Source organism: Sminthopsis crassicaudata, chromosome 1 (assembly GCF_048593235.1).
Source record: "Sminthopsis crassicaudata isolate SCR6 chromosome 1, ASM4859323v1, whole genome shotgun sequence".
In the NCBI taxonomy this organism is placed as follows: domain Eukaryota; kingdom Metazoa; phylum Chordata; class Mammalia; order Dasyuromorphia; family Dasyuridae; genus Sminthopsis; species Sminthopsis crassicaudata.
This window is the reverse complement of record NC_133617.1, coordinates 417,491,492-417,507,013: the sequence shown is the minus strand read 5'-3', so window position 1 is coordinate 417,507,013 and position 15,522 is coordinate 417,491,492. Positions and strand designations below refer to the sequence as shown.

The window sequence follows — 15,522 nt, the reverse complement described above, 5'->3', positions numbered from 1 at the left end:
CTAGCGTGGGCTAGCAAAATGACTCATTGTGACTTTTTCTTGGAATTTCCATTAGGATTTAATCTGATTTTTATCTTTTTTGGTGACTTAATCAGTTATCATGGGTTCAATTATCACATCTACACAGATGACAACAAGATCTGTATATTTGATCTTAATCTCTTTCCTGCACTCTAGTCCCTTAGCACCTGTTGGATATTTCAAAATGGATACCTCAGAGATATCTTAATTTCAGAATGTCCTAAAAAGAACATATCTTCCTCCCCAACCCATTTATCTTCCAAAATTTATTTCTTTTGAGAGGACTTCCAGTCGGTCAAAGCTATAATCTATAGTCATTCTTTATTCCTTACCCTTAATTATCCCACATATTCAATCAGTTACAAATTTTGCTGATTCTGATTCTGGCTTTATAGTATTTCTTGATATTTATTCTCTTCTCTGTATTAGCTATAATTTTAATTCAATCCCTTATCACCTTTTACCTGGACTATTTCAGAAATCTTCAGATTGAATTCCCTGCATCCATTCTTTCCACACAATTTTCAAAATGATCATTCTAAAGTATTTGTCTTAACATGCAATATTATAGATCTAGAGCAGGAGGGTATTTCAGAAGTTATCTAGTCTAATCCCCTCATTTTACAGTAAAGATGAGGAACCTGAGGCCCAGCAAGATTTAGTGTGTTGTCTAAGATTACACAGGTTAGAGGAATTAGGTGTATGTATTCATAGACTAGCTTCAGTGTGATAAATATAAAAATATGGATAGGATAATATGCTGAAAAATGGAGATAAGTGTGAGACTCTTTCTTAATGTTATTATGATTCTACATTCATTTCCCATCCCCTTTTAAAGGATAAATAATTTTCTTTAAAATTGTAAAAAATTTCAGAAACAAAGATAATTATCAATTTTTATTGAGAATAGTAGATTTCATTGTATTTTTGCTGAAATTTGAAAACTAAGTGGTACAGTATTATATTGATAAATTTTTGGGAAATTATCGTTTAGGCAAATATATATCTTAATATAGTCTTTAAAGGAATCGATTTCTTTTGACTTTGGGAAAGATGATTATTGAGGTAAAATTTTACTTTTGGGAAATATTGAATTGTAATATTTAGTGTAGAGTATTTCTGCATGTGTGTCATGGATCTCTTTGACAGTCTGGTGAAGCTGATAGACTCTTCTCAGAATAATGCTTTTATGTGAATAAAAGATATAAGATTACAAAGGAAATGGATTATATTGAAATATAGTCATCCTCCTAAGAGAAAAAATTTATCAACTCCTTTCCTATTTCATTACTGGAATTTTGAATAAAAACGACTAATTCCAATTCTAGATATTTGATTAACAAAATGTTTGAATGTTTTTTTAAGTTTTAGACTTTTGAATTTAGCTACTGTTATTGCTAAACCTTCAAATGTCCTCTTTATATGGCATTTATAATATCCTATAATAATTTATAGTTTGTAGTGGTGAATGGTAGTTTGGGCAGACTTGAGGTAAGCTTAGTTACTGTTTACATGCATGCCTCTGAATACATGTGCATAAAAGGTTAAAATGATTTATTGTAATAAGGGTATATAACAAGAATTCTACTATAATGAAAGAATAGTAAGAAAAAATGGAAATCTCCTCTAATATTAATTCATTTCCAGCTAGACTTAATAATTTTCATTTATGTGACTCTTTGGAATGTTCTCATTATTCTATGAAATATGTTAATGATAGTATTTTTATCCCCATTTTAAAGATGAGGAAAATGACTCTCTTAGAAATTGAGTGATTCAGCTAGGACATGACACTTGTAAATATAAGTTTAAGGATTAAAGATTCTGGAAGGAAAAGCATAAGGACTATAGTGAGACATGAGCAAGGTAGAAGCCTTAAAGGCATTTGATCTTAAGCTCAAGAATTGAGAAAGGAAAGGTACCCACAAAATTTAAGTAAATGCTAAAAGACTTTGATAACTATATGCAATGATTTTAATACTGAAAATAAAATATTTTTGTTTCAGAACACAAAAGACCTTCAGACCACACTTAATCTCTTAAACATTCTTGTTGAATTGGTGTCAGTTGGTAAGTTCCTTTGGTTTTATTGCTGAATATAAAGGATAATGCCTAAAAATAATGCGTCTCTATAATGATTATAATTTCTGAGCTAAAAATGAAGGAACACAGCCTGATAAAGGATGTTCTTTTTGCAACGTTCTTTTAAAAGTATACTTTATTTTCTTGAAAACTCTTTAACGTAAGAGTGCCATACTGAGTGTATGTACAATCCAGTTTTTGTTTTGATGTGCTGTCTCAAAAATATTACATGAGAATTGCATGCAAGGTAAGATTGAATTTATCTGATGATAATATGGTAGTTGGAGGACCTGTTACCAAATTTATAACTTTGCTTCCTATTCCTTTATGTATCTATCATACGTAAGTTGTGGGGTATTAATTTAAAATATTTATGGTTTAAAATGTATTTGTAGGAAAGGAAGAAAATAGCATTATAACTATTTTACCTTTTCTTTTTATCATAGATAGATGTAGTGTTGCTCCATATTTATGAGGGCAGGTACCTCTAATTCCTTTTTTATTATTTAGGGAAGACCATAGGATTATAGACCCAGAAACCATCTATTTCAAACCCCTAACTTTACAGATAAAGGAATCAAGAACCAGAGAAGAGAGTTGACCAAAGTTACAGAGGTCAAAAGTAGCTGAGTCAGGCTTTATGAGTCTTAGTTCATCGTTCTTTTCATTGCTTCATGATGTACTTCCCCAAGATGTGCCTAAAAGTTGTACATATTTTTCCATGATTTTTTCCTAACAATAAATTGGAGTCTCCAAAGATTTAATGTTTTGACTTCCCATAATTTACATGATACTGTAATGATTTTTTAAATTGATATGGCTTTGAGGATTGTGTGTGTTGGTTTAAATTTAAAGGTGGTAGTAGAAGAGCAAGTGCTTTAGTCTCCAAAGGTGGAACACAAATATTGTTGCAGTTACTTTTGAACGCCAGCAAAGAATCTCCACCACATGAAGACTTAATGATTCAAATTCACACTCTTCTTGCGAGAACTGGACCAAAAGGTAATCATTTTAATGGAATAATAATAATAATTATTATTATTAGAATAAGAATTGCCTTTGTAATATTATCATTTTTTGTTTGGAACTACTAAATTTGAACTTTGAATGATATTTAGTTGTGTTTTGTAATAGAGCATGCTTGTTGAAGTTCTCTTTGTTTTTAAATCATTCTTATTTATGCCGCTGATAATCCTGATTTTGTGAGGGAGCAGGTAGATGTCACAGTGGATAGAGAGTCAGCCCTGAAGTTAGGTGGACCTGAGTTTATATTTGACCTCTGACACTTAACACTTCCTAGCTGTGTGACCCTTGGCAAGTCACTTAATCCCAATGGCCTCAGCAAAAAAAAAAAAAAAAAAAAGTAATAGAGAAATTGTTAAGTGCAAACAAATAGAAATTATAATCATTCTTCCCTCTTAACTTTATGATCTTTATGTAGGGGAGATATAAAACAAGGCCATTTGAAAATAGGGAGGAGAATATTGCAAATAATCAGCATTACTGTATTCAAAATGCTGAAGAGAAACTAATGAAAAATAACATAATCTTTGACTCTAAGGATCTTACATTTTAATCTGAAGGAAACACATGTATTTTAAGTAATTATGACACAAGATAGAATATGGTAATAAAAAAGAGTCAAAGTGCTATGAAAAAAATTAAAGGAGAAAGAGATCACTTTAAGTGGCTGTGGGGTAAATATAGGGTAAGGATTTTTATTAAGGAGGTGACCTTTGGGCTAGGGACCTTGAAGAAAGAAATTTTGGTAGGCAGAGATGTGCTTGAAAATGTTTAAGAATGAAGTTAAATAAATTGTTATTATTATTTTCCATTAACAATTATTTTTAGTGACTATTAGGTATACTACAAAGTTAAAAGTATAGTCTTAACCAAAAAAAAAAAATGCAAAGTGCCTCTCGTTGCTGCTCCTTCAGTAATGGTGGCAGAACAGGGGGAAAGAATAATACGAATTTTAGGCTCTCTATAAACTTGAACATACCTGTTTTAATTTTGAGATCAGCCATTATGAGGGACTGAATCATGTCAGTATCGGCATATTCACTTTTAGTGAAATAAAAAACCAGAGATTGTAGTTAAATGGAAAGATGGTTCATAATCTGTCCTTGGAAAATAAATTAAAAATAGGTGAAATTAGGTTTGTCTTATTCTAGAGACAACGAACTGTAATGAGACATTTGGTTATCTTTGTGTTGAAGTTCTTTTGATAAGTATTTACAAAAAGATCACTTTGAAAATAGGTAAATTTTATGTACCAATATCTGTTGCAAAGATTAATAGAGGAGTTCTATGAAGAAGTTGCTAAGACTTAAATGAATATATACTTTGATACTGACTTGAGTGTAAAGGTGGGAATAGGTGAGGCCAGTGAAAAATGTTAGAAAATCTGAATTAGGAGTAATAAAAGAGAGGCCAAAAGCATATAGAGTACATAGAACCTTTATGCCTATATATCATGAACAATTTCTTTAAGAATTGCCCTGCATATGGACATTGAACATCTTAAAATTATATTTTAACTGTCAGGAAGTAACATTTGTTAATCAACTATCAATGTATAATCAGATAACTGACTTATTAGGGCTAAATTTAAATTTACTACAAAGCTAAGAGAATAAAAATGAGAAAAATATTTGGTGTGCAATTAAGACAACTTCATCTTGACCTATTTAAATATTATTGATGATGAAAAATGAGTTATAGATACAATATATAAACATACAATACATATAACTCATATAGAAGTAAAATTGATGTGAAACAAGTACTTCAATGAGAATACTAAAAGAACCTAAAATGTACTTTATTCATTAAAAACTGGATTTGCTGAACAGAGAGATATGATAGCCAGGGACAATATGGAATGTAAACATAGTTGCAAAATAAAAACAGAAAGGATTATTATGAGCACTATCACTTTTAAAAAAAACGGAGCAGAGCAATAGAGGGTAAAATCAGCTTTAAAAAACCTTAGTGAGAAATCTAACTAAGAATATCCATCCTAAGGATAAAAGATGAATATGAGAGGAGAAAAACAAATGGAAAAAGGTAGAAAAAGTCTGCAAATATAATTATAATAAAATTTCCTGTCATCAAGGAAAGTGGAACCATCATACTTATTCTCTAATATCAATCTCACATGTACTTAGAGAAGTAAAAATTGAAATAAAGAGAACAAGGATAGGAAAAGCAACAGTATTACACCAAATATATGTGGATGAAATTTTGTGCTGCAGGTGACAAAATCATTAAGGCTTTAAGAAAGGATTCACAAAGTATCTAAAATGGGAAAATACCAGGCACTGAGAAATATTAGAATTGTTAATACCAATAAAAAGGCAGTCAAGAGAACATCAACAACTACCTATTAGCATGCTGATGCATCTGAACAATTTTGTCAGTTCTTCTGTTTAATGTTATGCCCAACTTGTCTGATGATCTTTTTCATTGTTTATTTAACAACATATAAAAATGGGAAAATACTCTTTATCCCCTTGCTTTTCCTTGTGGTTATGTGGATGGCAAAGCTACACCCTTTTGAGTGATTTTGGATTGTGTCCAGATGGTTCTGTAATGTTCCAAGATTTGATGCAGTAGACACAGTGTTACCCACAAACGGTCCTCCTTCTGGAGGACTTTACTATCTATAGAGAATCCCTTTTCAATTAAACTGTTCATTGTTTCACTTTCATGGCAGTAGCAAATACCTTTGATTTGCATATGACTTAGTTTTATGCTCCACCAGCTATGAGTGTCATGAGTGTGTGATCTTAAATCTTTTTAAAGAATTTTGTATAATTTTGATTTTTGGATGGGAGGGAGTATGAAAAGGTAGTATTTTAATCTACCAAATCAGATGATTTTTATAATTGCCAAGCAATTAAATGCCCTTAAAATGTATATATTTAATTCTTAAAATCTTAAATGCCCAATTTTCATTTAATCCTTTACTGATCATGCTTTTTTAGTAAAAAAATTTTATATTCTATTTTTTTTTCATGTTATCTATTTGTAGGAGTATTTCTCAGTACAAACCTATATATTTTGTTTAACTTGATAGAAAAACATCAGAAATGAGAACTAATTTTTCCCACTTTATGAGACCTTGAAAAATTTGGCAAAAATGATTTAAATGTGCAGATAAATTACATTAAAAATAGAAATTGAAAAATAATGTCAATCCTTTCTTGAGTTACTTATAAATGCTTTATGTTTATTTATTTTTATTATAGATAAAAAATTTGGGGTGAAGTCTAGAATTAATGGGGCCTTAATTGTAACTCTGAATTTGGTGAAACAGAATTTGCAGAATCAACGTTTAGTGCTGCCTTGTCTTCAGCTTTTACGAGTGTATTCTACCAATCGTAAGTGTTGTAAAGTTCCTTTCAGTTTACCTTATTTACCAAAAAAATCCCATTGTAATTGTAAAGCAAAGTAATATTGTCGTTTTTCTCAGTAAATTACTAATAGTGAACAATTAACATATCTCAAAAGAGTCAGAATTAATTATATTGTTTAAAAAAAAAAAGCTTTTAAGAATTGTAGTTCACCACTGCTTGCTTCCATGTCCCTACCTCTTTTCTTTACTTTCATTCTGCCTTGTACCTTTTATATTCTGCTGCTGCTTCTGTAATTCTAGATGAATATTTTATAGACATCACCAGCTAAATTACTCTTTCTCTCTCTCTCTCTCACACACACACACACACACACACACACACACACACACACACACACACACACACACACATGAAGTGGTGATTGGAATTAGAAGTAATGAGCAGTAGATAGTTTGACAGCAGAGAAAAGAATGGAAAACTAATCAATAGGGGTTTGAATAATAATAATAGCTCATGTGAATTTAAGATTTAAAAAGCAGTTTATGTATATTATCTCATTTGCTTCTCAAAACAGACTTGTGGGCTAGGTGTCATTTTACAGAGGAGGATACTGTGTATTTTTATGTGAGATATAAACATCATCAGTGAATCCTTGGACAGTATAACTAGCACAATTCATAGCCTGTTGAGGAGTTAATTATTTATCATAGTATGATGACCATACTAAATCTTTTAGTTCCATATCTCATTCCATTTATATTTGAGCCATAGGAGTTAAATCCTCGAAAGGATCTTGGGTACTATCTAATTCAGTTCCTCATTCTACAGATGAGGAAATAGGTTCAAAAAGGTAAATGAAATGTTTGTGGAATAAAAACCTAATTATAAAAAAAATCTCAGCTATAATCTTACCTTCCACAAGATAATTATTACCTTAGTGACTGATGATTAAAAATATTACTAGGATTTTTTGATTTTAAAAACGTTACATCGTAAAACTCTTTTCAAAAACATTACTAAACAATTTTAGAATTTTTTCTCTCACCATTTTCACATGAATTATTTTTTAGGTACTTAAAAATTTCATAGTGATAGTGAAACTAGGGAAAATGTAGGTGTTTACTTTTTTAAAAAATCTAGGTACAATCTTAACAATATTCAATTATGATGAAGATTTCTGTTTGGCAAAAAGGATATCAATACTTTATGAATTGCTAATTTGTTAAAGGAATATTTAGTAGAGACAAATTTGTATCATTTGGACAGCTCTTTAAGGTTTCATGATGAGATTTGGGGTGAAATTGATAATCTATTCCGTAATTAAATTGTAACATTTATCTTAATAAGCAACTTCAAGTTCATTTAAAAATTAGTTTATTGTCCCTTGGGGAAGTTTTTGCAGACCTCTTTCATGAGAGTTCCCCACATAAAGATGTTTGTTAAATCCTGCATAAAAGAGAGTATTATGTATTACTTTTTAAAACCTTTTTCTCTGCAGCATATTCCTCAACTTTTTTAGAACTTTTTTCCTCAATAGTATTTTTTCTTCAAATAGTATTTTTGCAAATATATATATAGTTTCAATTATTCATTTTTATAAGATTTTGCATTCCAAAATTTTGTTCTTCCCTCTCTTACCTCCTCAAGTCCATCAGAGTTGATAATCACATAATCTTGATATTTCATACAGTGTTCTCTTGGTTCTGCTAACTTTACTCAGCATCAGTTCATGTAATAGGCAGAAACTTTTAAAGGATGCATTTCTCAAGTTTTTCTAGAAAGCCTTCTTTAAAACTTTAGTCTATAACCTTGGATTTGACATAGGATTTTGTTTGCCTCGCTCATATTTTCTGGTTTAGTGTTCCATTAAAAAAAATACTTTTTTATCTTGAGTTATTGAGTATGTCCTATCTTTATAATCAGTGATTTAATCCATAAAACTTTAACCCCTTCCTATACTTAGTAAAATGTGAGCATTTCACATAAAGCTTGTGTATGCTCATTAAATGTTATGTATTTTGTGTGCACATACCAGTAAACATACTTTGTTATTGTGAATTACAACTTTTTTTTTTTTCTTTTTAGCTGTGAATGCAGTATCCTTAGGGAAAAATGGAGTTGTGGAACTGATGTTTAAAATCATTGGCCCTTTTAGTAAAAAGAACACTGGCCTTATGAAGTGAGTACATAAATGTTTTATAAATATAAACAAAAGTACAACTTAAATTTCTCTGTGCCTTAGTTTTCTTGTATGTAATAGCAGAAAGTTTGTTTAAAAAAATTAAAGTTCTTTTCACCTCTAAAACTCCAATTTATAAATAGAAGACTTGAAAGCTAATTTAGGCCATTTCTTTTTTTATATTAGTCATTTCCACTTATTCCTTCTCACTTCCCAAATTGAATCCTTCGTTGTAAAAAAGAAAAAAAGCAGTGCATATAGTTACTGCATTTGACTCTGTGCACCATTCTTTCCTAGTAATTTTACTTCTTTGTTGAGAAGAAGAGTATGTTTCATTTCTTTTATATACAGGACCAGATTACTGATTACAATTAAAGTTCTACATCTTTTCAGTGTTTAAAAACGAATTTTTATTTTTGTGATCATCATACCTACCATTCTTCTAGTTCTGTTTACTTTACTCTGCATTATTTCATATAAATCTTTGCATACTTCTCTGAATTTTTCACAGTTGTCATTGCTCATTACACAATAATTTCTTTTACATTTATATACTATGATTTCTTTAAGCATTATCCAGTTGATGAGCTCTCATTTGATTTCTAGCTTTGGAATTTAAACTCAGATAAAGGAAAAAGACTAAAATTTGTAATTTCATTCACATAAATTAGGTTAATAATTTCAAATTTTGTAAAACCTTAACTAAGTATTATGCATTATGGAATAGAAAAGTTAGATCACTGCTATGAGATGAAATCTTTTCATCCATCCTTGTCTGAAATCAGTTTAATTTATGGATTTCTTCATTGTTATTTTATGAAGTTTGTGCATTAAATTAAGTCTTCCCTTTTTTGTAATGATTATCAGTATTATTTTTTCTTTCTCTTGGTCTCCTGTACATGTATCTTAAAACTAAAGTTCTAGCCATTCTTTCATTTATTCAGTAAGTGAAGCAATTAGTATCTCCTATGTTATCCTTCCTAAATTATGGTTAAAAAGTAGGTAATTGCTTATATGATTATGTTGACAAGACTGTCAATAATGTGGTAAACCCACCTAATTTTTCCAATGAACAACATTCTTAAGATCAGATTTAATAAAGTAAGAAAAAGGATTATTTTCATATAGTTGTTAAAGATGATCTTCATACTTAGACTGTTTCTCTATTTGGTTTTTGAAATATTTCATAATAATTTTCCTACTTCTTTCTTTCATTAATCTTCAATTGGTTGTACTTTTTAGTGCTGGCTCATGCTACTAAGTTAAGCATTCTAGTTAAAGATATATGCTTAACTTATAATAATTAGAATTCATATAATGATTTCTATATGTTATCAAATTTGATACTCCCAGGGAGATGGAAGAAATTTTTAGTATAGAATCATTGCAAGAGTAAACCTGTGTTTATAGCATTTCGCTTATATTCAGAGTTATATAGAAATCACTGTGATTTAGAAGAAATCTTGAAAAAAATCATATTGAATATTATATTTATGTATGTGGTTTCTTCTTGTTTTGGCTTGCATCATTTCTCATATTTATTTTAAAAGTGGTAGATTATTCAGACTTCTAGATACTGATTCATGTTCTCCTTTGGTAACCTTCATTGATCTTTGAGATTGTTACTCTTATTTACTAATAACCTCAGAGTGATGAAAAAAATGGTAGATAAATTTAATTGAAATCTCAATCTAATATAATTTTCGTTGGCAATTTCTTAATGAGAATTTTATTCAAAGCTATTTTCATTGTGTATTTGATTGTTGGGAGGAAGATGAAGAACATACTTATTTTTGGGAAATATCTTTTTTTTCCAATTTGCATATCTTAGTCTGGGATAAGATGGTCCAGGAAAGTGCTATAGACATGGGTTATATATATTTGTGTGCGCATCGTGCGCGCGCGCGCAGCGTGTGTGTGTGTGTGTGTGTGTGTGTGTGTGTGTGTGTGTGTGTGTAGGGGAACCGATCCTAGAATTACATGTGTTGTGAAGTTCTTTTGTCTTTTATATCTTTTTTCCCTGAAACTTAAACTTAACCTTTTGTCCAAAGTTCTGTTATTGACAGCAGTGTTTTTCTAAGAACAGCAATAATAAATTGAGAGGCAATATGGCCTAATTTTTAGTGAAAATTTTATAGTTGTAATATTTTGAATTTAGTAAATCAAAAATACTTCTGCAGAATTTAAGTTTATAATGACAGATTTCAGGAACTGTTAGGGGCTAGGAGTTGTAACTTTTAAAGCAACACAATTCCTGGGTAGATTCTTACAGACTCAGATACCTATACAATGAAAGTCAGTTCCATCAGTCTACTTTTGTATAAAAAGATAGATGTAAGTGATTTTTTTTTTTTTTTGGGTGTGCTCTTGACATTTTATCTTAACACATCTAGGTTTTAAACTGGAGCATGAGCTCAAAGTATTTTGACAAACCATAAAAATAAATGAACTTTGGAATGAGTAATAGAATAATAATAATAATAATAATAATAAATAATTTTAATGCATTTATTCTGCTGTAGACTAATTTTACTAGTTTTGTTCTTTTGTGTTTTCTTGTTGTGTTAACAGGGTTGCTTTAGACACACTTGCTGCATTGCTAAAATCAAGTAAGTGTTTAAATATTAGAAAATACTAGATTATATCTTCTAGAATATTCCATCATGTTAAAGACATGGAAACCAGATTCAGTTTAAATATTTTCTCTTCAGTAATGTTAAAAGGTAAAAATTAAATGTTAAAATTAAAATTTGATTTTAAATTTTTCACTTGTCCAATAAAATGATCTCATATGTAATAATAAATGTTGGAACATTATGTCAATCTAGTGTATTAACTTGTTTCTAAAACAGAAATATATAGAACAGTTGATAAGTACCTGATAGAGAAGAATGATTTATAAGAAAACATATTTTAAGGATATCATATATCATTTTGAACACTTCTTTTATTTGAAATGGTGATCTAAATAACTTGTTTTTACTCAGGTATTTAAAACATGCAATTTTTCATTTAATCTTTTATTTGATGGAGTGTTTTTCTCATATGTTAAAATTTTTTCAGGTGTGAATTTTATTGTTTGAATACAAATTTGCATTTTAATAAATTTTATTCCAGAGGTAGATATTTTCTCATTTCAAAAATAGGGAGAAGAATGCTATCTTAGGTGGTTCTTTTATCAATTTCTTTCACCATTCTTGCCCTATTACTATTTCAGCTCTCTAATTCTGTTTCTCTTGGTATGTATATACCATCTATTCCTTATTAGTAGCATTAGTCAGAGGGAGTGTTATTTATTTAATACATAAAGAATAATTAGCTGATTGAAACTAATAGATTATTTAATCCCAATTTAAATTATAGCGTAAGACAGTCAGAGTTAAGTAACTTGCCCAAGGTTACCCAGTTAGCTGGTGCAAGAGTCTGAGGTTGGATTTGAATTCTCCTGATTCCATGGTGGGTGCCCTATCCACTGTGCTATCAAGCAGCCCTTCCCAATATTTGTATTGATAATTTGCTAACATTTGATAATTTTGACTTATGGTTAACACTTTAATGATGCTAGTAGTTTATGGACTTAAATAATTAACTTAGATAATTAATCAGAGCTGATAATACAAAAAGTATTTGTAAAGATGTCAGAAAGGATGTGTGATTTATCTTTAGGGGAACTTATTCCATTGACTTATAAGCTGCTATTCTTCCTTGAATTTTAGAAATGAGGAAATCTCTATTTCTGGAATAAAATTTATTACACTGTATATTTATGTTTAAACAACAGCCATGTGACAGTTTTGAAATAATATTAAAAATGAATTGTTATTAAAGATTACTTTAAAAATTAAGCAGTTGAAATTATTTCTGATTTAAAAAACATTTAAAATATGTTTATGTTGAAAAACCCTATTTTTGAAATTGAGTATTAAAAAAGTTAATACATTAAAATAAATACATATTGTACATGCTAGTAAAGATATTTTGGATATAGAGAAATGTGAGACTTAGGACATGTAGCATTAAGCAGCTTCATGGGTACTAGCTAACTCCTGTGGTGAAATTCTTTAAAAAATACTTTTTCTTCCTTTGAAATGTAGGTGAATTTTATGTGAGTCCTTCATATATCCAAAGATTCTTTTAATACTTGAATAAGAACTTGCATGGATATATAAGGTGGTTGTTTTTTAAAATGAAACAATAAAAAGCAAAAAAGGAGAGCAACTTTTAAATAATTAGAGTGAAGATGAAATTAAGGCTAGACCTTGGAGTAATTGAAGAAATATCCCCTCTCTTCCTCAATCCATAAAGTGGTTTGCATGAGTACGAGGAACAGATCCTTGGCGCCCAAGCAAGTGATTTGATTCTTAACTGAATTAACTAGTTAAGAACATTTCAGTTAGATCAAAAAATCAGGTAAATTAATTTGAAATAGTTGGTTGTGTACATATACAACTATTTCTGAAGAATTGTTTTAAAAGAGCAGATGTGATAATTTCTACTACACATAATGCTATATCTAGTGGATTATTTTTCTGGCTAGCTTATTCCTTTTTGGATGTAAATAAAATTTCCAGTTGCTGGGATGCTAGTGATTTTTATTTTCTCAGGGCTCAAACTATTTCCCAAGAGTAGCCTAGTATCTTTGGTATATTGGGTACTTTTTTCAGACAGCTAAGATCCTAGAGCTTAACTCTATTTCAAGGTTCATATCTTAGAATCCTAATTAAGTTTAAGTTTATAGAAATGTTGACAATTTAATTATAAGATAAAGGAAGGGTGACATATTTGCATAATTGGTGAAGTCTCAGAAAAGAAAATGGGTTCATTCAATTAATAGTGTAATAGAATGAATTATCACTATTACATTAATTATTTTGCATAAACTATAAGCCATGTAATCATATAGCAAGTTAAAGTTCTATATAGACCAATTCATTGCACTCAAATACATATACACATATGTTTACAAGTTTCATAATGGATGAAAATTTTTTTCATTAATGAAAACTTTTTTGAGATGACTCAGATATAAAGATCCTGATCACTAAACAATAATATAAATAGATCTCTGGAAAATATTGATTTGTATTTACTGAAGCTTGTTACATTTACATAATAGATGAAAAAATGTTTTAAAACTTTATTGCTAAAGATTTCTTTAAAATGTGTTATTAGGAGAATGCATCATGGTATAGAATACAAATTAAGTTTGCTATGTGAAAAGAAAAAAAAAAAGCAATAATTCTAACTTATGTTCCACAGCTTTTCTCTTATCATCTTCAGTGTTCTTTCTTAATCTTTTTTTTTCTTGTTAAAGAAACAAATGCCAGGAGAGCTGTAGACAGAGGATATGTCCATGTGCTTTTAACAATTTATGTAGATTGGCACCGGCATGATAATCGGCACAGAAACATGCTTATCCGGAAGGGAATTTTACAGAGTTTAAAAAGTGTTACAAGCCTCAAGTTGGGGAGAAAGGCATTTATTGATGCCAATGGAATGAAAATTCTGTACAACACTTCACAAGTAAGTTGCTTTTTAAATTTCCTTTTCTTAGATTTATATATTAAAAACTGATTTTAATTATGAGAAATGGGAATTTATTTAAGAGGATACTAGTTAAGTAATCATCAAAGTAAAAACTTTAAAACAGTAACTAAAGGAAAATGTTAAATTTTTCTTTTCTTACATATAGCATGTATATTATTAACTGCCTTTTGACTTTCTGCTTAGAAAAACTAGGCTCATAAAGATGCATAGAAGATTAAGCATCAGCTTGTGAGTTTATAGAATGAAGAGGCTATTTAAATTCATGAATGGAGCAAAATTATGTGTAACTTCTGTTTGAATATTATCCAGGGTTTATAATAGTTCATTGGACAGAATCTTGGATATTTTCCTTGGGGGAATGTCATGGTGGTCTCGCTTATACTAGATTAGACACTTGTTTATTATGTCCCCTGTACACTTGCATTTTTGATAAAAGTTTATTTTGGATCTTGAAGACTTTTGATGGAAGTATCAGAATGTGTCCCTCAGAGCCCCATTATTACAATTGGTGCCTTATAATTTTACTTATCATGTTTGTTTGTGATTCTTTGACATTATAGTTGCCTTTTTCCCTTTTCCTACTTTACTCCTTTCCCAATATACTTCTACCCACAAATAGTACCTTTTCTTGGAAAAAAAGAAAAAGAATAAAGCAAAATTGACTGGCTCAGTGATTACATATGAATATGTATACAACCTTCTACACCTGTAGTCTTTCACTTTATCAAGAGGAGGGCAATATATTTCATAATGAACTTATGTTGTTCAAAAATAAGTTGGACTAAGTGGCCTCTGAGGTACTTTAATTGTTTAAAATATCCTTTACCACCATGATGCAACTAGCCCGAAATTTATAATTTTAAGAAATGAGACCAGGTTATGTTTAATATAGGATAGATATTTGAGTTATAAAAGAAAGCTAGTGAATAGAAAAAAGTATGCATTTTGATTTCTCTCAGTTTATCAGTTGGCAGTACTGCTAAGTCAATAGTCATTATCACATACTGATTATGAACCATGCACTGTGCTCAGTATATAAATATAATAAAAAAAGAAAGATTTTTACCTTCTAATGGGAGGAAGCCATAAAAAGGCAACTAAAAAGTGTGTGGGGGATAATATTTGAAGGGTTGGTGATGACTTGATACCTGAATCAGGGCTTAAGTCTGGACAGAAGCAGAGCCAAGAAAAAGATGAATCATGGCTAATCTGGGCCTGTTCTCAAAATGGAAGCCACATAATACTCACTAATGGGAGGAGGATCTGACATGGCAGAAGAATATTTTAAGGTGAAGAGGTCACAGTAGCTGAGGAAAATTCATATATCAAAAA

General features: G+C 29.9%; 1 protein-coding gene across 9 annotated transcripts in view; it reads left to right on the top strand.

Annotated features, from left to right (window-relative positions):
• The window catches only part of AGTPBP1 (ATP/GTP binding carboxypeptidase 1), a 192,685-nt gene that overhangs the window by 64,816 nt on the left and 112,347 nt on the right, over window positions 1-15,522 (top strand). For all 9 annotated transcript variants that reach the window (XM_074280197.1, XM_074280199.1, XM_074280194.1 and 6 more), the window contains 6 exons: window positions 2,028-2,091; window positions 2,959-3,105; window positions 6,357-6,488; window positions 8,550-8,643; window positions 11,215-11,252; window positions 13,958-14,166. In XM_074280197.1, the coding sequence (XP_074136298.1) occupies window positions 2,028-2,091; window positions 2,959-3,105; window positions 6,357-6,488; window positions 8,550-8,643; window positions 11,215-11,252; window positions 13,958-14,166 (684 nt within the window). The remainder of the gene's footprint in view (window positions 1-2,027; window positions 2,092-2,958; window positions 3,106-6,356; window positions 6,489-8,549; window positions 8,644-11,214; window positions 11,253-13,957; window positions 14,167-15,522) is intronic.